Source organism: Trachemys scripta, chromosome 5, assembly GCF_013100865.1.
Source record: "Trachemys scripta elegans isolate TJP31775 chromosome 5, CAS_Tse_1.0, whole genome shotgun sequence".
Classification (NCBI taxonomy): Eukaryota; Metazoa; Chordata; order Testudines; family Emydidae; genus Trachemys; species Trachemys scripta.
The window spans coordinates 117,395,516-117,419,353 of NC_048302.1; the positions used below are offsets into that span (position 1 = coordinate 117,395,516).

The window sequence follows — 23,838 nt, forward strand, 5'->3', positions numbered from 1 at the left end:
AGTCTCTGAGGGTACATCTACACTACAGGGGGGAGTCGATTTAAGATACGCAAATTCAGCTACGTGAATAGCGTAGCTGAATTCGATGTATCGCAGCCGACTTACCCCGCTGTGAGGACGGCAGCAAAATCGACTTCTGCGGCTTTCTGTCAGCGGCGCTTACTCCCACCTCCGCTGGTGGAGTAAGAGCGCCGATTCGGGGATCGATTGTCGCGTCCCGACGGGACGCGATTAATCGATCCCCGAGAGGCCGATTTCTACCCGCCGATTCAGGCGGGTAGTGTAGACCTAGCCTGAGATGCCACAAGTACTCCTGTTCTTTTTGTGGATACAGACTAACACGGCTGCTACTCTGAAACCTATCATTAATCAGTTAATGCATAACACCATCCTTGTGCTGTATGCAATAGGCAATTATCACTAGGCAGAAAGGTGAAAATGTCTTTCCCAAAGTCTCAGAGACAGAAGTTCAAAGCTCCCAGTCTTATCCTCTCCACTGGATTTAGTAAGATTTCCATGAGGTTGGCACTCAGATTCATACTGTGACAGTTCACATAATGCTGGATTCAAGCCCTAGTACATCAACTTAAAAAAAAAGACATGAATTCAATTAAAGGTATTTTCACAGCAGTTACTACTGCTGGCTGTGCTATGGGAAGGTCAGATCATGTGGGTTGGAGAAAAGATGCATGTATTTCTAAGTTAAACTATTCCTGAAACAATGCCCATCACTGATGACAGAATTCAAATCCAAACCACTAAAAGGGAAAGCCATTCACAATGTCTCTTCTGTGTAGGGACAGTGTCTTTGTTTGTATTTGCATAGTATTCAGTACAAGAGGGTTATCATCCTGACTGGGGTCTATAGGTGCTACTGTATAATAATCAGGGTAGGTCAAAATGTGTCAAGTATTTAAAACTGTAACGCAAATTTTGTATTTCAATGAAGAAAAAGTGGCAAACATTTTCACAATTCCGGCTCCCCTCCCCCACCACTCCCATTTTTTGATGAGCTAGATCAATAATCATAAGAAGAGAGACATCCAGCTAAGGAGCAAGAACGTCAGTCTGGTTAAGCAACAGCTATAAAAGAAGACAATTAACAATGATTCAGAAGCTGCACAAATCTCCATGATTAAATGATGGCCTACTATAGCCTGTCAAACTGCAGTGCCTTGAAAGCGGAACTGGAAGGAAAAATAAATAAGGGAGCTCTCGAGGTTTACCAGCAGCATTATCTGGAATATACTAATGAGAAAAAAGAATGCATAAAATCTAGGGTGTGATGACAGAGATTCAAGTCTTTAAGCAGTTGCAGTCTAAAAAGAAAGGATTTGAAAATAAGTAAAGGATCAAGAATATATTGATGTATTTTCAAAAGATAAGCTTAAAAAGGTGTTAAAATATGCAGAGCTTGTGAGAAAAAGCAAGGATCTAGTTATAAACAAAGTGATACTAGCATCAGTATCACAGTAATCTCCCTTCTCTTCTATGCGAGCTCAGTTATTATTGGAGGAAGTTATTAAAGACAGTTTGATAGAGAAAATGCAGAACCAGGAATACTAAGACATCCAGAGTCATTTAGAGACACCAGAAAGGAAAACAAACAAGTCTTTTAAGGAGGGGAAAAAAGATGCACAAAGCCACTCAAGACCCAGGAAAATTGTTGCTGGTAAAGTGATTCCAAATCAGAGGAGTCCATTATAAATTTTTGAAAAACTGACTTTCTTAGCGTAATTTCTGTTTAAAATAAAAGATGCATTTAGTTGCTTAAATGTGATACTAATAAGACTACAAACAAGATAGTCTAAAGAAGTGTAATAGTACCAGCATTTTAATGAGCACAGAATTACAGGTGATGTTTGTTTGCCTTTGGTGGATTTGTGAAGCATGAGGAAAGTTATAATGTGTCTCTTTAAGACCACTATGCTGAACCCCAGCACAGCTGGAAATCAGCCTCGGGCAAAAGCCTTTACAGTGTGGAGCAGATTGCTGGAGCTCTGCTAATAAATTAACCCCACACTTGGGCGTGTGCCCAGACTTACTCCCACAAGACACTACACACCTCAGTATAGGTTCTCTAATAGAAAGCAGTAATCTGTTTGGGAACCTGCATGTACCAGGGGTTTTATTTGGTAATCTAATTTGATCTCATCTGTAGAATTTTATTTTTACAGACTTAGTATAATACAATGTATTTGGTTGTCATTCACTCTACATCTTATTCAAGCTTTTGGCTGGCTGAAAAGAATTTTTGGGTGTATTTCTTTTAACAGCTCTTTTTCCTATTAAATTTTGGACAATTAAAAATAAATACTGCAGTTGCTATGCCAACTGTGCCTGTTTATGTAAGTCTTTGTCTACTTGCCTCTGAGGTAACATCCTTGGCTGACTCATTTCTCTTCAACCAATAGGTCTGTGTAGGATACAAATGAATTTGCTGATATATTTTGATATATTCTCCTTAATACACATTGTCAGAAAACGTTTTACAGAGAGAGTCCATCGGAAACTAAAGAGAAAAGGAAGGCGTTTATTCATATAACAATTAAAGATGCAGTAGTGCAGGATGGGAGCAGAGAGAGAGAAGGAGATTCCCATTTTTCCTCCAAATCATTAAGTGTAGGGGGGAGGGGATTGAATAGAGAAAGAGAGGAGGCCAGAACTGAAGTGAACAGATAGGGATACTAGAAGATCTAATGTCAGAGAATTAGAGTTCAGCAAGTCCACAGAGATTTCCTGAAAGAAAACAGAGCATTCCTAAGCTGGATGAATAGGCTGATGAATAAGGCTGCACAGTTGGCATCTTGGTTTTAGAGCCAAGTCAAACTCACATGATTGTGCTAGATGGGATAACCTGGAATAAAAATTGGTCAGCATTTTCCCCGGTCCTTGACTCACTTGCCTAGAAACAAATGTTTCATGCACCAGTTTCTTTTATGGAGAGAAGTGCTAGTCAAAATAAAATGGCTATTAAAATAAAAAACTCAATAATAATATGGGATTTCAACTATCCCCATAATGAATGGGTCCATGTCACCTCAGGAAGCGATGCAGAGATAAAGTTTCTTGACACCTTAAATGACTGCTTTTTGGAGCAGAGCTAGTCCTGGAACCCACCTGAGGAGAGGCAATTCTTGATTTAGTCCTAAGTGAAGCACAGGATCAGATCCAGGAGGTGAATATAGCTGGACCGCTTGGTAATAGCGACCATAATATAATTAAATTTAACATTCCTGTGGCAGGGAAAACACCACAGCGGCCCAACACTGTAGCATTTAATTTCAGAAAGGGGAACTACACAAAAATGAGGAGGTTAGTTAAACAGAAATTAAAAGGTACAAGACCAAAAGTAAAACCCTACAAGCTGCATGGAAACTTTTTAAAGACATCATAATAGAGGCTCAACTTAAATGTATACCCCAAATTAAAAAACATAGTAAGAGAACCAAAAAGAGCCACCGTGGCTAAACAACAAAGTAAAAGAAGCAGTAAGAGGCAAAAAGGCATCCTTTAAAGAGTGGAAGTTAAACCCTAATGAGGAAAATAGAAAGGAGCATAAACTCTGGCAAATGAAGTGTAAAAATAAAATTAGGAAGGCCAAAAAAGAATTTGAAGAACAGTTAGCCAAAGACTTGAAAAGTAATAGAAAAAAATGTTTTAAGTACATCAGAAGCAGGAAGCCTGCTAAACAACCAGTGGAGGCCACTAGATGATTGAGATGTTAAAGGAAGCACTCAAGGATAATAAGGCCATTGCGAAGAAACTAAATGAATTTTTTGTATTGATCTTCACAGATGAGGATGTGAGGGAGATTCCCAAACCTGAGCCATTCTTTTTAGGTGACAAATCTGAGGAACTCTTTCAAATTGAGGTGTTATTAGAGGAGATTTTGGAACAAATTGATAAACTAAACAGTAATAAGTCATTAGGACCAGATGGTATTCACCCAAGATTTCTGAAGGAACTAAACCATGAAATTGCAGGACTACTAACTGTCCTCTGCAATCATTTAAATCAGCTTCTGTACCAAATGACTCGAGGATAGCTAATGTGACGCCAATTTTTAAAAAGGGCTACAGAGGTGACTCCGGCAATTACAGGCCGGTAAGCCTGACTTCAGTACTGGGCAAACTGGTTGAAACTATAGTAAAGAACAAAATTGTCAGACACATAGATGAACATAATTTATTGGAGAAGAGTCAATGTGGTTTTTGTAAAGGGAAATCATGCCTCATCAATCTATTAGAATTATTTGAAGGGGTCAACAAGCATGTAGACAAGGGGGACCCAGTGGATATAGTGTATTTAGATTTTCACAAAGCCTTTGACAAGGTCCCTCACCAAAGGCTCTTAAGCAAAGTAAGGAGTCATGGGATACAAGGGAAGGTTCTCTCCTGGATTGGTAACTGATTACAAGATAGAAAACAAAGGGTAGGAATAAATGGGCAATTTTCAGAATGGAGAGAGGTAAATAGTGGTGTCCCCCAAGGGTCTGTACTGGGACTAGTCCTATTCAACATATTCATAAATGATCTGGAAAAAGGGGTAAACAGTGAGGTAGCAAAATTTGCAGATGATACAAAACTACTCAAGATAGTTAAGTCCCAGGCAGACTGCGAAGAGCTACAAAAGGATCTCTCAAAACTGGGTGACTGGGCAACAAAATGGCAGATGAAATTCAATGTTGATAAATGCAAAGTAATGCACATTGGAAAACATAATCCCAACTATACATATAAAATGATGTAATTAGCAGTTACCTCTCATGAAAGAGATATTGTGGAGAGTTCTCTAAAAACACCCACTCAATGTGTAGTGGCAGTCAAAAGAGCGAACAGAATGTTAAGAATCATTAAGAAAGGGGTAGATAATAAGACAGAAAATATCATATTGCCTCTATATAAATCCATGGTACACCCACATCTTGAATAATGTGTGCAGATGTGGTCGCCCCATCTCAAAAAAGATATATTGGACTTGGAAAAGGTTCAGAAAAGGGCAACAAAAATGATTAGGGGTATAGACCAGCTGCCGTATGAGGATTAATAAGACTGGGACTTTTCAGCTTGGAAAAGAAACGACTAAGGAGGATATGATAGAGGTCTATAAAATTGTGACTGGTGTGAAGAAAGTAAATAAGGAAGTGTTATTTACTCCTTCTCATAACACAAGAACTAGGGACCACCAAATGAAATTAATAGGCAGCAGGTTTAAAGCAAACAAAAGGAAGTATTTTTTCCACACAACGCACAGTCAACCTGTGGAACTCCTTGCCAGAAGATGCTGTGAAGGCCAAGACTATAACAGGGTTCAAAAAATAACTAGATAAATTTATGGAGGATAGGTCCATTAATGGCTATTAGCCAGGATGGGCAGGGATGGTATCCCTAGCTTCTGTTTGCCAGAAGCTGGGAATGGGCAACAGGGAATGGATCACTTGATGATTACCTGTTTTGTTCATTCCCTCTGGGGCACCTGACATTGGCCACTGTTGGAAGACAGGATACTGGGATAGATGGACCTTTGGTCTGACCCACTATGGTCGTTCTTATGTTAAAACATTAAGTCTTTTTCAAGGTGATTCTCCCTTCTTTCAGTTGTTTCTTAGACAGTGAATCATAAGTGCCATTTATTGCCTTATGAAGCATAACTACAATTTGTCATCTTAGACTTTCAGTTTCAAATTCAGCTAACAGATTTCTGAATATGTTTGTCCATTTCTGCCATTTTGGAAAAAATCGCTCCTTCCTGATATTTACTAAATGCTGGAGAAGTAGCTAAAGCAAATGGCATGCTGTCGTCTTTCTCTCTCAGATTTTCCAAGTTATTTTTCACAATCTCTATTACTACTTGATCTAGTAGTTGCCTTTATAATATTTGTGGTCAGACTTTTGACTAAGTTGCTGTTGTTTTTCCTTTTCAGTTATATATACACACATCTTGATTACAGCAGATTTTGAGCTGTTTTCCTATTAGTGCTTCCAATCAAAAAGCATTGTTACCTACATCAAAGATGGCTAGCACACACTTCCTGTTAGCATCCATTGGACTCAAACAAGATGGCCACATCATAGTTGCTTTAGATATTCAGAAAACTATAAAAGTCATTTCACATTTGGTTCACTGATTTCATAGACTGGAAGGGACCTCGAGAGGTCATCTATTCCAGTCCCCGGCACACAAGACAGCAGTAAGTATTATCTAGACCATCTCTGACAGATGTTTTTCTAACCTACTCTTAAAAATCTCCAATGATGCAGATTCCACAACCTCCCTGGGCAATGTATTCCAGTGCTTAATCACCCTGACAGTTAGGAAATTTTTCCTAATCTCCAACCTAAACCACCCTTGCTGCAATTTAAGCCCATTTCTTCTTGTCCTATCTTCAGTGGTTAAGGAGAACAATTTTTCTCCCCTCCTAGTTGTAACAACCTTTTATATACTTGAAAACTGTTATCATGTCCCCTCTCAGTCTTCTCTTCTCCAGACTAAACAAACCCAAGTTTTTCAATCTTCCTTCATAGGGCATGTTTTCTAGACCTTTAATCATTTTTGTTTCTCTTCTCTGGACTTTCTCCAATTTTCCACATCCTTTCTGAAATGTGGTGCCCAGAACTGGACACAATACTCCACTTGAGGCCTAATCAGCATGAAGTAGAACAGTAGAATTACTTCTCATGTCTTGCTTACAACACTCCTGCTAATATATCTCAGAATTATGTTTGCTTGTTTTGTAACAGTGTTACACTGTTGACTCATATTTAGCTTGTGATCCGGTATGACCCCCAGATCCCTTTCTGCAGTACGCCTTCCTATGCAGTCATTTCCCATTTTGTATGTCTGCAACTGATTGTTCCTTCCTAAGTGGAGTACTTTGCATTTGTTCTTACTGAATTTCATCCTATTTTCTTCAGAGCATCCAGATCAGTTTGAATTTTAATACTATTCTCCAAAGCACTTGCAACACCTCCCAGCTAGGTATTGTCCACAAACTTTATAAGTGTACTCTCTATGCCATTATCTAAATAATTGATGAAGATATTGAACAGAACCCAACCCAGAACTGATCCTTACGGGACCCCACTCAATATGCCCTTCCAGCTTGTCTGTGAACCACTGATAACTACTCTCTGGGAATGGTTTTCAACCAGTTATGCACCCACCTTATAGTAGCTCCATCTAGATTGTGTTTCCCTACAATATGAGCTATAAGATCAAAGTAACACATGGGATTATAAAACTTTCAAGCTTTTGTTGTTTTCCCTGGTTGTTTCTTTCCAATTTTGTTACTCTGAAAATGACTGGCGTGTAATAGATGTTGTGAGAGGCAATGGAAACCAGCAGGCTACCTCACCAGCTTGTGCCCAAAAGAACACTCTCCAGCCACAGGATTTCAGTTGCTTTCCTTCAGAGCTTCAGTTTTATTTCTTTAAATAAAACTGTTTAACACAAGTTCAACATCTCAATCATGTTTTTTCCCCTGACCCAGGGTCTTCTGCAGGAGCCTGTCTATTCCCTGCAGTTCTTACATTCCATCCTAGCCTGCTCCCTGAAGGTTTCACTCCAGAAGCCATCTACCTGAGAGTCACATATGAAATGGGTTCTGTCCCCTGATCCAGGGACTCCTGCAGGAGCCTTACTATTCCCTGCATCTCTCACTAACAACTAATGTACTTACTGGCTCTTATGAAGACCAGGTGATCTTCAAGATATCACCTGATCCCTGTCCTCACAGTATCCACTGGGGTCTAAGACCAACTCCCTGTGATAGAGACTGTCTGAAAATTTGAACATATAGGGCCTGATCCAACTCCCAAAGACAAGTTAGTGGAAAGACTCCCATTTTAATGTGAGCTGGCTCAGGCCTATATTTGGATATTTAATACTTGCATGTGTTTGAGGATATAGTCAAGGAAAGAACATTTTTGTTTTTAAAGGCCAAATTTTCCCCTGGGGATGTGCTCCTAGAGGCCATGGATGTCAAAGGGTACAGCACAGTCCTAAGCCTCCACAATTACTGTAAAATACTCAGTTTATGGAACATGAAGCTATTTCAATAGAACAGGAAGTAAAACATGAATTCTGAGTGAATGAAAAGGAGAAGGGTGGCAGGATTTTATGAACCCTAGGGGATTAGAGTTCTTCTGTTGATCAACCCTTTCAGCAAGAGTTAGACCCCTACTAAAAACTGCTAAGCAAATTCTGGTGGTTTATTGAGAAAGACATGTCATGTTGAACTCCATCAAGATATGGAAAGGGGAGACGACTCTGCTTAGAGGGAACTGGAAGCAAGAATAGACAGACCCTGCAGCAAATACTAGGAACAGCCAGGCCTGGGGAATAAGCTTTGGCTGAAGTTTATGTTCTGTTATTATTTGAGTTACCAGTAAAGCCAAACAGCAGGAAAGGGGGTATATTTGACTTTACACAGCCTGGGTAGATTTTATTTGGAGCAAGGGGAGACCACCACTGTCCACATAGAGATTTGGAAAAGTACTCAGAGTAATGGTTGACATCCCTTTCACCAAGTTTCTATAAACAGAATATTCCATTGAAATCAATGACACTGTGCTGATTTCTGCAAGCAGAGGGTCTGGCCCAGAATATATTGCCAAGGAGGTTTGCTGGGAATCACAGCATCCTAGGTAAAAGTCACTCAGCACACTGGGTTCAGCTGATATCACTGCTCAGTAAAATATTACAGTATTTATGGTAAATTAAATGGAGCTCAGAACAAAAAAAAGTAGTAAGCGATGCAAGTTTATGCAACTGCATCTACCGTATGTCACCTATTAATATATGGTTTTGAGGGTAATTTGACAGCAGCATATGAAATATGCTTTACATAAAGATAAATGGTCATAAAGGAAATGGAAATGAAAAGATCTGAAAACAGCAGTATTTGCCCTGGGCAAAAACACTGAGAAAAATCAAAATACAAAGACAATTTAATAGGAAAGATTTAATATTAAAAGAGAATATGCTTTGGTGGTCTGTGCCCTTTAAAACAACACAGAAATAATCACAGTGGGCAAAATCGGGTAAATGTTACTGAGGCAGGATTTGGCAAAATTCCCAATTGCATAAGAAAGCGATATAATTAAGGGTTCACAAATAACCAGCATGGAATGCTCCGGACTGCTGGCTGGCCTGTAGCATTTACAGACATCAAGTTAGTTGAGATCTGCATAATATCCTGCAACTGGCCATGGTGGGGAGGGGATACAATAAGTCCTTTCCCTAGGTATCCACCAGTACGGCAGTTTCCCTTTTGCTTTTATAGCTCCTTCCCAGGGCAGATTCCTACTTGTAACTCCTTACAGGCTGTAAGTTAAGGGAATCACACACAGTCACACGGCTTTATTCAATAAACTACAAATAGATTTTTTAAAAAGACCTACTTACTTCGCAGGGCCTGGATGGGGAAAGTGCTATTGCTGCCAGCAGGGGGCAGTGAACACTTCTGACAGACACACTCTTTCCCATTGAAAGTCACCCGGTCCCCAGGAGGAAAAGGCAGCCTGTAGCAGGAAAAATGAAAACATGACAAACAGAAAATTCTCACTTCCCTTACTGAAGTCAGATATCACTTTCCATATAGGAACTGATCATTTGGGGGTGGGGTGGGGGTAGGAGAGGGAGGGGTGTGTGTGTGTGTGTGTGTGTGTGTGTGTGTGTGTGTGTGTGTGTGTGTGTGTGTGTGTGTGTGTGTGTGTGTGTTACTTAGCCTTTTCATTCACGCATCCAATACTTTTCATTCACACATCCAATCATCAGTCACTGGGAAGCTAAAATATCAAAGGTAAGTAGCAAACAGGCAACTTCGAGGCGTAAGTTAAAGCTACTCAGAGAAAACTTGCCAAAGAGTGGAGAAAATACTCAAAAGCCAAGGCAAAGTCCAGTGTTTACTAGAAACATGGTGACTGGTGACTGATAACCACCAATATCAGTCTTGGAATTGAGAGGGGGCTAGAATCATTTGTTTTTAATGAATACACCTCTACCTCGATATAACGCTGTCCTCGGGAGCCAAAAAATCTTACTGTGTTATAGGTGAAACCGCATTATATCGAACTTGCTTTGATCCACCGGAGTGCGCAGCCCCGCCCCCTCCTCCCCCGGAGCACTGCTTTACCGCATTATATCCGAATTTGTGTTATATTGGGGTAGAGGTGTATATACAAGTGTAACTGCTTTTGGAGAGACTATGCCAGGCTATTAAAATGTTGCAAGAGAGCTATGAGTTTTCTTTTTCAAAAAAAACTTTTGAAAAATGTAATCCTGACCAGCTGTGATCATATCAAAATTCTCCGCTTAATCCATTTATTCAGAAATCAAATGCTTGCAAATACTCCTTGGAGGAAACACCACAATTATAGAACTACATAAAGTTGCTTTTTCCATTGAACTAGAGCTCTCTTTACATTTAATTAAATAGTTCCACCTATTAACATCCTCTCAACTAAAAGGAGGCTATCCTTGTTAGATATTGCTTGTGCACAGAAACTAGAGAGGTTTGTTTGGGGAGGAAGAGCTGGGCAAATCATTTTATCCTGCAGGGAAGGATGAAGAGGGTTTATAACACATTTCTATCAGGATGAAATTCACCTCATACAAGGCCTATGTACCACTAAATCCCAAATGAAACATCAAAATATGGCTTAAGTGGGTATTAAGTGGTGCATTGGCATAATGCATACCTTCTGCCCAGTGGTGAATTCCTCTGAGAGGTGTATTTCACTGAAATATAATTAAGAAAATTCTGCATTATATTCACCACCACCCCAATTTTTTTTTTCAAATTATGAAACATTATATAAAGGCTCTCGTTTGAGAGATTTTTTTTTTCCATACAAAGGCTTTATATACACTCCTTGCTAAGTACAGTAGACAAATTCTTTTGTTCCCAGAGTAGTATAAAAAAAACCTTCTTGGGGGGCAGGGCATATTTCTTACTATGTGTTTGTATAGTATGAATAATATAATGGGGCTATGATCTTAGCTGAGGTTCCTAAGATCTGCTGCAATACCAATATGAAATAATAAGAAAATATTGTAAACAGTGCATCTAATAGGAAGACAAATCACTAGCCACATCTCCATGTTTTACATATAATACAAAGGAATGACTAACAACAAAACAGGTGCCATCTTAATTGTAAAATGATGTACCTTAGTTTAATTCAAATACTGAGCTGCATTACCATTGTAAATGTGAAATCCACTATATAATTTTATTATTTTAATAAAATAGCAGACATTAAGGCCAGAAGTCAAGGATGTTGATCATCTAATTAAATTTCCTGTAAAACGAAGATCAAAGAATTTCGCCCAGCATTTTCTGCATCAAACTCACTAACTTCTAGTTGAGATAGAGCATATTGTTTAGGAAGACATCCATGCTTGATTTATAGACTCTGAGCTAAGGAGAATTTATTACAGCCCTTGGTAATCTGCTCCACTCTTACAAACAAATAAAGACGACAGAACCTATTTTACAATTACACTAAAAATCTTCTGTCTTATTCTTGCATTCATATGAACAGCTACATTTTCTGGGCAAAATCATGGCCCCATTGGTGTTAAGTTGCCATTGACTTAAGGAGATCATAATTTCACACCATAAACAAAGCTAGATCATCCAACTGAACTTTCTGCTGGGGAATATCAGTAAAATGGCAGGTCTTTCTGAGTGGCATCAGCACCGGTTACAGTTATGGAGGTAGTAGCAGGCATTTATAACAAATAAACTGGTTTGAAAAATTCCTACAAAGAAACACTCCATATACATTCTAATTTAGTAAATATTTATAAACTTTCTAAAGTGCAGTAACTAATGACAGCAGTCTTCCTTTAAAGAAGGGTGAGGACAATCTCCAAAAGAAGTTTCATTCATTTCTTCAGAGCCAAAGGATGGTAGACAAGCAACGGGACTTCAAGGGTGGGGTTGAAAAGCAGGAAACAATGAAGTTCTGTAGGACTTTGACAAAGATACAGAAGGCCATTTTCTTTCCATTAAAAAAAAAAAAAGACCTTCAAAATTGTTTGAAAGTTGAGAGAAGACATAAAAAGGAGTTTGCAAATATATATATAAAGGGCAAAAGGTGGGCAGCAAGACCCTGATTCAGTAAGGCTCTTGCCTTCAATGGGACAAAACTCACTTGCTTAAACTTGGGCATTTGCTTATGTACCTTGTTGAATTGGAGCCCAAATTTGATATTTGCCATCTTTGACAGTATCCCTTTAATACCTGACTATCTTTTCTCTTTCACAAGCAACTAGGCTCATGGATTTACAAGCCAGCAAACATGATAGCTCATGAGAAAGAGATAAAGGTCAGTTAGCAAGGTTTCAATTGTTGAGCTCTTTAGCTTGAAGTCCGGAATATGTACAGAACTGTAGGTTATGCACAAATGCAGATATGCTTTTCTTGACTGTTCCACACAAACTCTTACCTACCAAATGCCTTTGGCTACAGGATTTAATTAGTTACTCACACTTAAGCATTCAGTGTGATTTCATGGTGGGGCAAGGGGTTAGAAGTACTTTTAAGACAATGATTCGTTCCAGGCAACTCTCTGAGATGAGTTGCAGTGTCTTATTTTATCACTGTCACTTTCCTTACCAATGGATTTTGGTTTTAAACAAACTTCATGGGTTATTCTATTTTCCCCCTCAACACAAACTGAAGCATTGCTCAACGTACATTTCTGATGGAGGCTTAATAGTAAGTAAGACTCCAGGGGTCAAATCCTGTGCTGATTTATACCTTGTACAACCACACAGACATGAAAGCTGTTGCACAGGATGTAAGTCAGGGCAGAATTCGGCCCAGGGAATTGAATACTGGGGACGAATGAGGCAAACACTGCTTGCTACAGGCCTCTGTACTTTATTAAGTCCTAGACAGGCATATTGAAAGGAACTATGAGACCTCAGACAAGACTGCCTGACACAAGATGCACCAAGTATTCAGATATTCATAGATTATAACGTCAGAAGGGACCAACATGATCATCTAGTCTGACCTCAGAATTAAAGGAGCCATAGTTCCCCCATTGGCAGGGCACTGCTAGTGTCTGGCACTGAAGCTGACCCCTAAGCATCAAGCCACTTGTGGTTGTGCATATTTAGCCATAGTACCTAGGGATACGCAGTTAATGCAAGTTACAGAGACTGTCAAGATGTTTGCTTCTCCCCAAGAGGCACAGCAAACAATAATATTTATTTCTTAGCATGCACCACATAAGTAGTTTATAGGGAAGCTTATTAAATATCTGGGTGTTTCACTACACACACCAAATACACAAGTCCTTTTCTTCATGAACTCCAGAAAAATCTTTATTTCAAGAAGAAATATGGGCAATGCCCATACAAAAACTAATGGCCAGATTTTCCAAGAGTGCATCCAACAGTTTCTATGCAGACACCAAAATTAAGAGGCAAGATTGGTAAAAGTGCTCAGCAGTTGGGAGCTTCCCAAATGATTCAGTATGATTTGGGCACAATGAGCACTTTTTATGCTCCTGATAGCTTCAGTTTTGATGTCAAACCTCCAATGGTCTCTTGGTCCCATAAAAAAGAATTGGCTCTCAATGCTCCATCTCACAGCCCTGCCCCACAGCAATCTTTTGAATGGCTCCACTAAATCTCAGCCTCTAGCGGCACAGATAACACAGCTTTTACTATGGACTGTTAACAGTTTGATGCCCTGCCCCCTCCCCTCAGGAGAAATGTCCTGGGAGCTTCTAGGGGAAGAATGATGGGCCAGTGGTTAGGGCACTATTTTAGGACTTGGATTCAAATCCCTGCTCCACCACAGACTTCCTGTGCAATCTTGAAAAATTCACTTAACCTCCCTGTGCCTCAGTTCCCCATCTGTAAAATGGGGATAACAGTACTTCCCAAGCTCACATGGGTGGTTGAGAGAAAAAATACCTTAAAAGATTGTAAAGTTCTTTGAGAGCTACTGATTAGAGCCAGATATATTTATCACAGCAGCCATAAAAATAAAGCTGCTCAGATACCATTGGAATTCAGTGGAATCCGTTCCTCTGCAAATGTCTGAATTTATTCTATTACTCTTCCATTCATTCCTAGTTATAGGCAATAACATCAGCAGGGAATAGTTGGACCGAGCTATAAACAGGGCTGGGAGAGCAATAGCATAAGCCATAACTTTTTGCAATCAAAGCAAATATGCAATTTAGAACCTGCATTTGTGTAATTAAGAGCCATATGGTCAGAGCAAGATTGAAGGAAACAATGATGCAAGACATTAATTCCATTATACTGTATTTCATAGATTCATAGAAATGTAGGGCTGGAAGAGACCTTGAGAAGTCATCAATCCTAGTCCCCTGCATTATGGCAGGACCAAGTAAAAAAACCTGCACCTGGAGGAACCCAAATCTACAACCTTTAAATGTTCTCTTAGCCCTAAAATGCCAATGTACTACCTACTGCACTATTTCAGGTTTAATTCTCACTTTTCACATATGCAATATTTGTTACTTTATTTTATTCCACTCACCGAAGTACCAGCACTCCATGGTAGTGACATATTAATCCCAGTTGGATACCTCATGAAAGACTTGGTTTATTAATATGCCTATTTACAGAGAAGCCAAGTCTTATCAGTACAAAGGTGGGGAGCAACAGATAATCCAGCCCCTGTTCTGGGACATCCAGTGACAAGATATTCCAATAGCAGCATTGTCAACAGGGCCAGAAAAAGTATATGACCAAATTTTTTTGCCTGTTGCTTTTTGTTTTTCTTGCTCTAATTTACAACATCTGCTTTGGTTTTCTGACTGCTTTCACTATTTGAGAGAAAGCACATTTCCACATCCCACCACTTGCTATTATAATCTTGTCTTTTCTGAAGCTGAGAAAGCACTGTTGCAAGTGTCACTATTAGAAGTGTTGGTTCAAAAATCATTGATTTGCTATTCAATGTATTAACAATTAAAACAATATAATGTGTTACTTTAGCAGTTACAGAGAGCATAGATTATAAAGCTCTTTATTTTATGACTAATCCTGGAATGTGCTGAACACAACTCGTAGGAGTACAGAGTGCCCTCAAAATCAGACTTCTAAAAAAGAGATTTGATTTTCTGAAGGTAAAGAGGACTTTAAAATCCTAGCCCTGAAACAACTTGTCTAATTTCTGAAAAATGATTTTACTTTCAGTCATTTTCTTTGACAGCAAAACCCATCTTTACTTGAATATACCATACGTATTGCCTACTTCATATTACTTTCACTGAGCTTTAGTACAAAACCAAATATTAATGAAGAACGTCTCATGGTGTTTGGATAAAGACACTCTTTCTTGCAGGAAGTATGAAATATGCCTGGTTTGCAAAGACTGGGCCATATGGAGCTGTGCTGATTTACACCAGCTGAGGATCTGGCCTGGTATTTCTAATGTAACAGGATGACAGGGTTCTTCTGTTGACCCACACAATAAGCAGATGCTAGAACCTTGCTGGTGGAGGCTAATTGATTCCTGCTTGTAACATGGAGGGTTGAAGTGGATGGAGGCAATCTGAGGTGGAATGCCATCCCAGGGGAAGAGACTACAGCAAGCTTGCGCTGTTGTTGAGACAGCAGCAGTTGGGAGGCTTGGCTGAATAAATGTTTTGCCTTGACTCCTAGAACATTTGGCATTCTAGATGAAGAACTGAGGTTGACAGAATTTATTTGGGTGAAGTACTGTCGTGTAGGGATCTGAAGTTTTAAAGAGCAATTCAGCATTTGTATGTCTGCATTTGACAGTAATCTGTGTGGCAGATTATATTTATGGTTTTCTTAGTGCCGTGGTTCAGTTTGCTTTGTTAGGGAGCAAGGAGTTAAGTAGTTTAACCATTGTAGAAGCTTATTCTGAACTTTCAAGGAATTGTTTCAGCTGGAACCGTAAACATCCAGACTGCAATAAAGGGCTAAGTACAGCTTGGTAAATAATTTAGGTTTCAATTATAAAACCTAACGAAATCCTAATTGAGGAGTCAATCCTACTTCATGAGAAAATAATCTCAAGTAATTTTTCTTCTTCTCTTAATTGACTCTGGGTCTGAATAACACTGGTGACAAGAAGAAAGACACCAGAAAGTTGGTATCTAGTAGATTTGTTTATAGATGGAGCCATTAATGTATGTGTAGACTGAGAAGGCTCAGGGCAAATGTGTGATATCCTCCATCCACCCTTTGAACTTGTAATTTATGTTACTGATAATAGAGTGGAGATACTAATTTTTTCTTTCTAATTTTTTCTGATGTTCTTTTTCCCTTTAGTCCTTTTTATTTACAGTCTCCAACAAGAATATGTTTTGGGATAAATGAGAAAAATCTAAAGAGACAGGATTCAATGGAACGAGGGCTTTAAGAGTGGCTTCGCCTTAATCTGTCTGCTCAGTTATATCTGGGTTGATATTATTGCTTTTTGTTCTGGTTTTAATATAAGGCTCTCTCTGTTTTTATCTCATCAGTAAACGTTCATAATTAGACGTAAAAAATAATATTGCATTTCCATTTACTTTGAATTGTTATTATAAAACTGTATTTCTTACAAGTTCTCACTAAAGTCTTAAACCATTGATATATAGGCATCTAGTTATTTGCGCAAAAGGGAATCAAACTACAGTTCAGTATCAGTCTTACTCTAGCACCCCCCGTCCCCCCCACACACACACAAAAAAAACCCCTTCAGTTACAGGGTTAAGTCCCAATCCTGCAAATACATGCGTGTGAATAGTCCCATTGAACTCAATGGAACTCATGAGTGAAACTCACTACTGCGAAGAGGGCCAGCACTAGGCCTTTTTGCTACTTAAGTTCAACTGAACATCTATTTTGGAGGTTATGGTGGTACACAGACCAGTGCTTGCTCTCTGCACATAGGTATATGTAACGCCACATTTTTAGAATTACTCCCATGTTTAAATGCGTGCATGATTAGGACTTCACTGTGTATTTTTGATTTCCATATTTTCTGAGAGTATTCATCTGCTTTTGTAAATACATTTTAATGTATTGATTTTCACAGTCTGTTAACTGTGTTTGCAGCAGAGTGACATTCTAGGGCAGTACAGTGGACACCAGAGAGGTCAGGCAGCAGTGGTGTCTGGGGAAAATAGGTCTGACTACAAAAGCTGCTGCAGATCCCCCGCACCTCAGCAAATGGGGAATAAGATATCTCAGAGTTGGACACACTGTTTGTGGCACATGGAATTAGTGAACACTTTTAAAATTTTGGCTGCAATAATTAAGTAATTATTAAGTAGCACTAGTAAATGGGAGCATAGAAAGGCTGAACTATTTCAGTTCAAAACCCCATAAATGTAAACGGTGGCAGAATGGTAGAACCAAATGAATAAGAGGGGCACCTCCTTGACAGCCTGGATGTTTTGATTATGGGCCTCCCCATGGATTCCCGGCTTTTGTCTCTTTTGAAATATACTTTTTTATAGTGATAAAAATAAAGTTTTTATTTGGAAAACATACCTGCAAAGAGCACACACAAAACAGGCCGGATGGTAGGTTTTCCCCAGTGCTGAAACCACTTCCCCCTCAATGAATTCATCACAGCTGATGCACCGTGTGCCATAGAGTCTTTGATAGTCCAAAGTACAGATGTAGTCTCCCTGTCTCACAAAAAATCCTCCTTGAGCCAGGTCACATCCACAAGCTACATGGAGAGAAATGGCAAAGTTTTAGAGGACTGAAAGAGTGGAGCTGTATCTATAATAAGATGAATCTTCATTCATGATCAGCACATTTTTAAATATATATAGCAGATCTTCAAGCAAAGGCATCTTAATATTTGGGGCTCCTGAACACAAGACACCCATGAGTCAGAAGGTTGCTACCCTTATGGTTTTCATCAGTGATCTACATTAATAAGCTTGCTTTATTCCATATAGAAAAACTAACATCACAGCAGAGAGCCTGAGGCCTGGTCTACACTACAGGGTTAGGTCGACGTAAGCTGCCTTGTGTTGACCTAACTGTGGAAGTGTCTTCGCTTAAATTTGGCCCCTGCTGACATAAATGCCTCTCTATGCGATTTAGCATCACCACCTCCCCAAGCGGCGTTGAGTCATGGTAGGCCCTGCATTGTTTATGTCAACTGTTATTGACTTTCAGAAGACATCCCACAATGCCCCACACTGACAATACAATTGATGCAAGCACTCCTGGTGAGGACACGCTCCGCCGACACAAGGAGCCAAGTGTGCCCACACACAAGTGGTTTAATAACTGCAGTGGTTGTATGCGGACGTAAATTAGGTCAACATAATTTTGTAGCATAAACATGGCCTGAGTGCAGAGACATAAGTCCCTAGATGAGGGGCTACTTTGGGATGCTGTTAGATGTACCTTGACCACCACATGCAACACCCGCCATTACATTCAATAAGATTTTTAAAAGGAAGGGATTTAAACCCTCATTCTCCAAAGCAAAAACCAGTCCGTAATCTACAGGGATTAGAAATTTTTCCTATTGTTTATTCCATAACTGCCCATTACTGGATTCTTATGAGGCATCCAGTACTGGCAAATGACGGAGACAGAATAGCAATCTTGATAGATTACTGGTCTGCTGTGGTATGGCAATTCCTATGTTCCTGTGCACAAGGCTGGCGTAAGGACATTGGGGAGAGTAAGCAAGATGACGTTTTGGGAAGACATTCTCAATGTAACTAATACACACTACATACAAAGCGTGTACGTGGGAGGGATCTGTAGGACCACCCTTCCCCAAATCGCCTGCAGCAGAAGTGGAGCCCAGCTACTTGTTCTTTGTGACTCTAGCAACCAGTTTAGATTTCTAAGGCTATGACTGCATGGGGAAAGGATTAGAGACTGGCATTCTAAAAAACAAGTGGAGATTCTCCTTTGCACAGCCGAAAGGCTGGCCCTGCTAACAAAGGGCATGTGCAAACCTCAGGAGCTCCCTCCAGTTCATCAGTACAAACAGGGTCGGAGCCAGGATCATGTTTTGAGATTACAGGGGAAGAGGGGAAGGAGAGAGCCAAGAGCTCTCTGCTTGAAATCACAGTGAAAGAGAATGATCAGTTCTCTGAACCTTCAAGAGGCTTGGATTTGGTTGAGAGAAAGGGTAGATGTTCAAATTGGTTCTTATACTAGGAGGACAGTCGGACCTATCCTGAGTCACCACAGCACCCTTGTTGTCAAGTGCTCTGACTCCACTTCTGGAAGAACTGCTTTTGGGAGCAGTACCTGCAGTAACCTACGATATTCAAGGTCAAATTAGGCTGAAATTCGAGATGCAAGAAGGATGGAAGAGATAAGTGTGTCATCCAGGCAATGCTACCAGTCATCCACAGCCCACACAAGGAAAGTGCAGGTGTTGCTTGTGAACTTCACTATGTTGTGTGCATGTAATATTAACAGCAGAGCTATCCAGAGCGGCTTAATTTTTAAGTCACCATTTACAGTATGTTGATTGATCTACATTAGCCTTGTTCTTTGTCTCGCTTAAGGTCAACAATGAAAACCTCATCCTAACTTTTATTAAGTTCATACAGAAGTACATATGCCTCCTGGACATATTTTTTGAGCAATAGCGCATGGCTAGCTAGACATCAGCTTTCTGTTATGTATACAGTAGCGTGACAGAAGCATAAATCAAATACGGATTTAAAGATGAGAATAGGAACTGCTGTTCTGGACTTTTTTAAATTAATGACACTAAAACTACATTTTAAAATTGCTAGAAGATATCAAGTAGTGTCTAAACTTGCAGTGATAACCATATGAGGAAGGAAGTGAAGTGTGTAATTAGTTTCTTCATCTTCCTTGTAGAAGATTCCTTTATTCCAGTGGCACTCAAACTTGCCACTATGTGACTGGACCAAAGTCCATAAGATCATCAATAGATTTTATACACATTTAGAATATTAAAAATAGACAGCACAAGTAATTGCTATTATAGGCATGAAAACTACCAAGGAAATGTTACACTTTGAACAGAGGTGCTCTGTTAACACAGCTGGCTAACAGTACAAAGGCAGAATTACCCCATCTGTCTGCGTCTTAGTATTTTTTTTTGTTTTTAATTGCTATTTTTTGTCCGATGGCTCTGAGAAGTTTGCCCAGATGTGTTGTAGAGTTTCTTATTCACAACCCAACATGTGTTATACAATACCATATGCAGTCTCAGCTCTGTGCTGCGAACAGAGAATAATCACAGAGGGACAAATTAGACACAGTTCAGCAACTCTGCAAAAGTGCTATTTGTTTTAAGAGACCTGGGGTCCAATTCTATAACTGTAGGATGCATGGGACTCTAAACTGAGGTCAATGGAAGTCACACACAGAGAGGAACTGCAGCAGTGGGCCTTTGGATTAAGGAATAAAATATTCCGTCTCCAAGAGAAACCCACAGCCAGTGTGAGGTGAGGGGAAACAGTCAGGAAACACCTTGGAGTCTTAAGGCAATCGTCCTCTTAGGGTATTTCTACACTAACAGCTCACGGGCCTTAGGATGCAGGGCATTGTGGCTTGGGCTGTACCCCGAGCTCTGGCACCCTCCCATTTTGCAGAGTCCTTTGAGCCCGAGTCAGCTGGCATAGGCCAGCCGTAGGTTTTTAATTGCAATGTAAACATACCTTCCGGTGCAAACAGCACTGGGAGGAGCAGGCAGTAGCGAGTGACTCCCAAACTCTGGGGAAGGAAATAGTTAATTCCTCAGAACATCCGGGCAGAAGGCTTTGCTGACCCTATTCCCACCTCTTTGTTGCTTGGTTGAGTCCCCACTCCATCTACCCATCCACTCTAGCTGTATCATATGAGAAATGGAAAAAACTCAGCAGGAGTTAGTGCTGCTTCAGACTGGGAAGGGTTAGGTGCAGTGAGGAAAGAAACTCCTTTTTGATTCCTCAGAAAAACAAAATATAATCCATACAAAATTATCTCAAATCCCACTTATTTAAAGAGAACAAATATTTAACAAGAAAATTAAAATCTTGTCTTTAATTAAGGTAAGTCATTGTTTTTCCTCCATAACTGCATAATTTATTAAACATTAAAATATTAAGGAAACCCAGAACAGCTTTGAAAAAATAATTGCTCCCTGAGAACGTATAAAATTTCAAGTCCTTCATTCCAATAATTACTGTTTCAGGGACGGGAAGAAACTATTTATTTCCTGTCAGCTTTACTAGTTTCTATGCAATACCCTAGCAAAGAGAAACTGTCTGCTAAAATATGCACATTTATAGTTTACATAGTGCACAGTTTGTTCTGAATCAATTAGCTCTGGAACAAATTGATTGGTCACTTGTGGTCTATATATTTCTTCCTTTTCTGTGATTTGATAATTCTTCAGCTATGTTCTCATTGAGTATTTCTATTATAATGCGGGTTACTTACATGTACAGTAATAGTTTTCAAAGACTTGAGCTAAGGTCTGTTTTTAAATGTCAACTCCCATGACATGTTTAAGTGAAAACAGACATTTTTTCATGAAAATTTGGAGTTACTGAAAAAACATTTTAGTCAAAAACAAACAAACAAAATGTTGATGAAAAATTTCTTCCAGCTGTGGTCATCACATGCTAATTTTATAGCCATGACAATGGTATTGCTGTTACTAAGAGTTCATCAGCAAATAGCGATTTTCATTTTCTTAACACCTGAATTGTTTTAAATCACTTTGTTCTGAATCTTGGTGTCACTTTTTGGCTGCTTCAACTTGATTCTTGCACATGGTCATCAGATGTTTCCAGAGCAACCACCAGGCTGCCCTGAAAGCAACACTTCTATGGGAAATGACTCCTGGAAGCAGGCTTTTCAGATTGAGAAACTACAGTGGGGTGGGCTCCATACACTCTTCCTTCAGTACCTTATTTTAGAGATTGAGGAAGGTCTTGTGAAATTCACAAAGAGTCTAAGACTCAGATGCCCTAGTGTGAAACATGGGCTGATTTGAGGGTTTCCTGTGTACCTTGTAGGCAGGCTCCATTGCAGGGCACTGCAAACCAGGCACTCTCTCCACTGGGGATTTCCCCCAGAACAAAGGGGATTTCCCAGTGGCTCAAGGACAGTGTTATAACCCTACTCAAGCCCCTCCCAGGCATAAACATTGGGTTTATTGGAAGGGAAGCGGGGAGAGAGTCTAGTCAGAGTACAGCGCACCCTGGCTATTCTAGGCTGCTGCAACAGCGCACTGGGGAAAAAATATCAATATTTGGCCTCTAATCAGAACTGACTTATTGCTTTAAAACTGGGGGGGGGGGGGGGGGAATGGCAATTTGCAATTTATAAAGGAGCTAAAAAGAATTTAAAAGCAAAGTGTTGTATGTCAAGGTGCTGAATTTTACAGTTCTGTCATCTAATGATCATTTTGGCCTTTAGAAAGAAATATTGCAGTCAAATACCATTCCAAGATTGGACTAATTAAAGCCTTTGGATTTTTAGAAAACATTTAATGGCTTTGTTTTAATTTTTCATGAAAGACATTTCGTGTGCCCTGTTACAATATAGTTAAAGATCTAAAGACCCCTTGGTCCCTCCCCCTGTTCTGGTGGCCTTGGCCCAGGGCTCGGCCACATGGGAAAGAAGAACCATGGCAGGAAGCAGGAGGGAGTCTGGGGGTGGAGTGCGGGTGGGGCCACGCAGGCAGTTTGGGTAGGCTGAGCCTTCCCCCGTCTTTGATACCTGCCACCCATGCCTGATGGCATTCACCCTAGAGTTCTCAAGGAACTCAGATATGAAATTGCAGAACTACTAACTGTGATATGCAACCTATCGATTAAATCAGCCTCCATTCAAGATGACTGGAGGATAGCTAATGTGATGCTGATTTTTTGAAAAGGTTCCAGACATGATCCTGGCAATTACAGGCCAGTAAGCCTAACTTTAGTATCAGGCAAATTGGTTGAAACTATATAAAGGAATAGAATGAACAGACACATAGATGAACATGATATGTTGGGGAAGAGTCAACACAGCTTTTGTAAAGGGAATTCATGCCTCACCAATCTATTAGTATTTTTGAGGAGATCACAAACATGTGGATAACAGTGATCCAGTGGATATAGTGTACTTGGACTTTCAGAATGCTTTTTGATAAGGTCCCTCACCAAAGGCTCTCAGGGAAAGTAAGGAGACCTGGGATAAGAGAGAAGGGCCTCTCATGGATCAGTAACATGGTTAAAAGACAGGAAACAAAGGACAGGAACAAATTATCACTTTTTCACAATGGAGAGAGGTGAATAGCGGGGTCCCCCAAGGATCTGTACTGGGACCAGTGCTGTTCAACAAATTCATAAATAATCTGAAAAAAGAAGTAAACAAGATTGCAAAATCTGCAAACAGTACAAAGTTGCTCAAGACAGCTAAGTCCGAAGCTAACTGGGACGAGTTACAAAGGGATCTCACAAAACTGGGTGATCGGGCAACAAAATGGCAGATGAAATTCAATTCTGATAAATGCAAAACATAATCCTAACTATACATACAAAATTATGAGGTCTACATTAGCTGTCACCACTCAAGAAAGAGATCTCGGAATTATTGTGGATAGTTCTTTGAAAACATCTTCTCAAAGTGCCAGCAATCAAAACGCTAAGAGAATGTTACAAAGCATTAGGTAAGGGACAGATAATAAGAAAGAAAATATCATAATGCCACTATATAAATCCATAATATGTCCTTGAATACTGTCTGCAGTTCTGGCTGCCCCATCTCAAAGAAGATATATCAGAATTGGAAAAAGTACAGAGAAGGGTAACAAAAGTGATTATGGTTATGGAACAGCTTCTGTATGGGGAGAGACTAAAAAGACTGGGACTGTTCAGCTTG

The 23,838-nt window shown here is 39.8% G+C and overlaps 1 protein-coding gene across 16 annotated transcripts in view; it reads right to left on the reverse strand.

Annotated features, from left to right (window-relative positions):
* Positions 1-23,838, reverse strand: part of ABLIM2 (actin binding LIM protein family member 2) — a 201,994-nt gene that overhangs the window by 116,230 nt on the left and 61,926 nt on the right. For all 16 annotated transcript variants that reach the window (XM_034772825.1, XM_034772837.1, XM_034772835.1 and 13 more), the window contains exons 3-4: positions 17,512-17,695; positions 9,409-9,524 (exon numbers count right to left, since the gene is read on the reverse strand). In XM_034772825.1, coding sequence (XP_034628716.1) covers positions 9,409-9,524; positions 17,512-17,695 — 300 coding nt within the window. The remainder of the gene's footprint in view (positions 1-9,408; positions 9,525-17,511; positions 17,696-23,838) is intronic.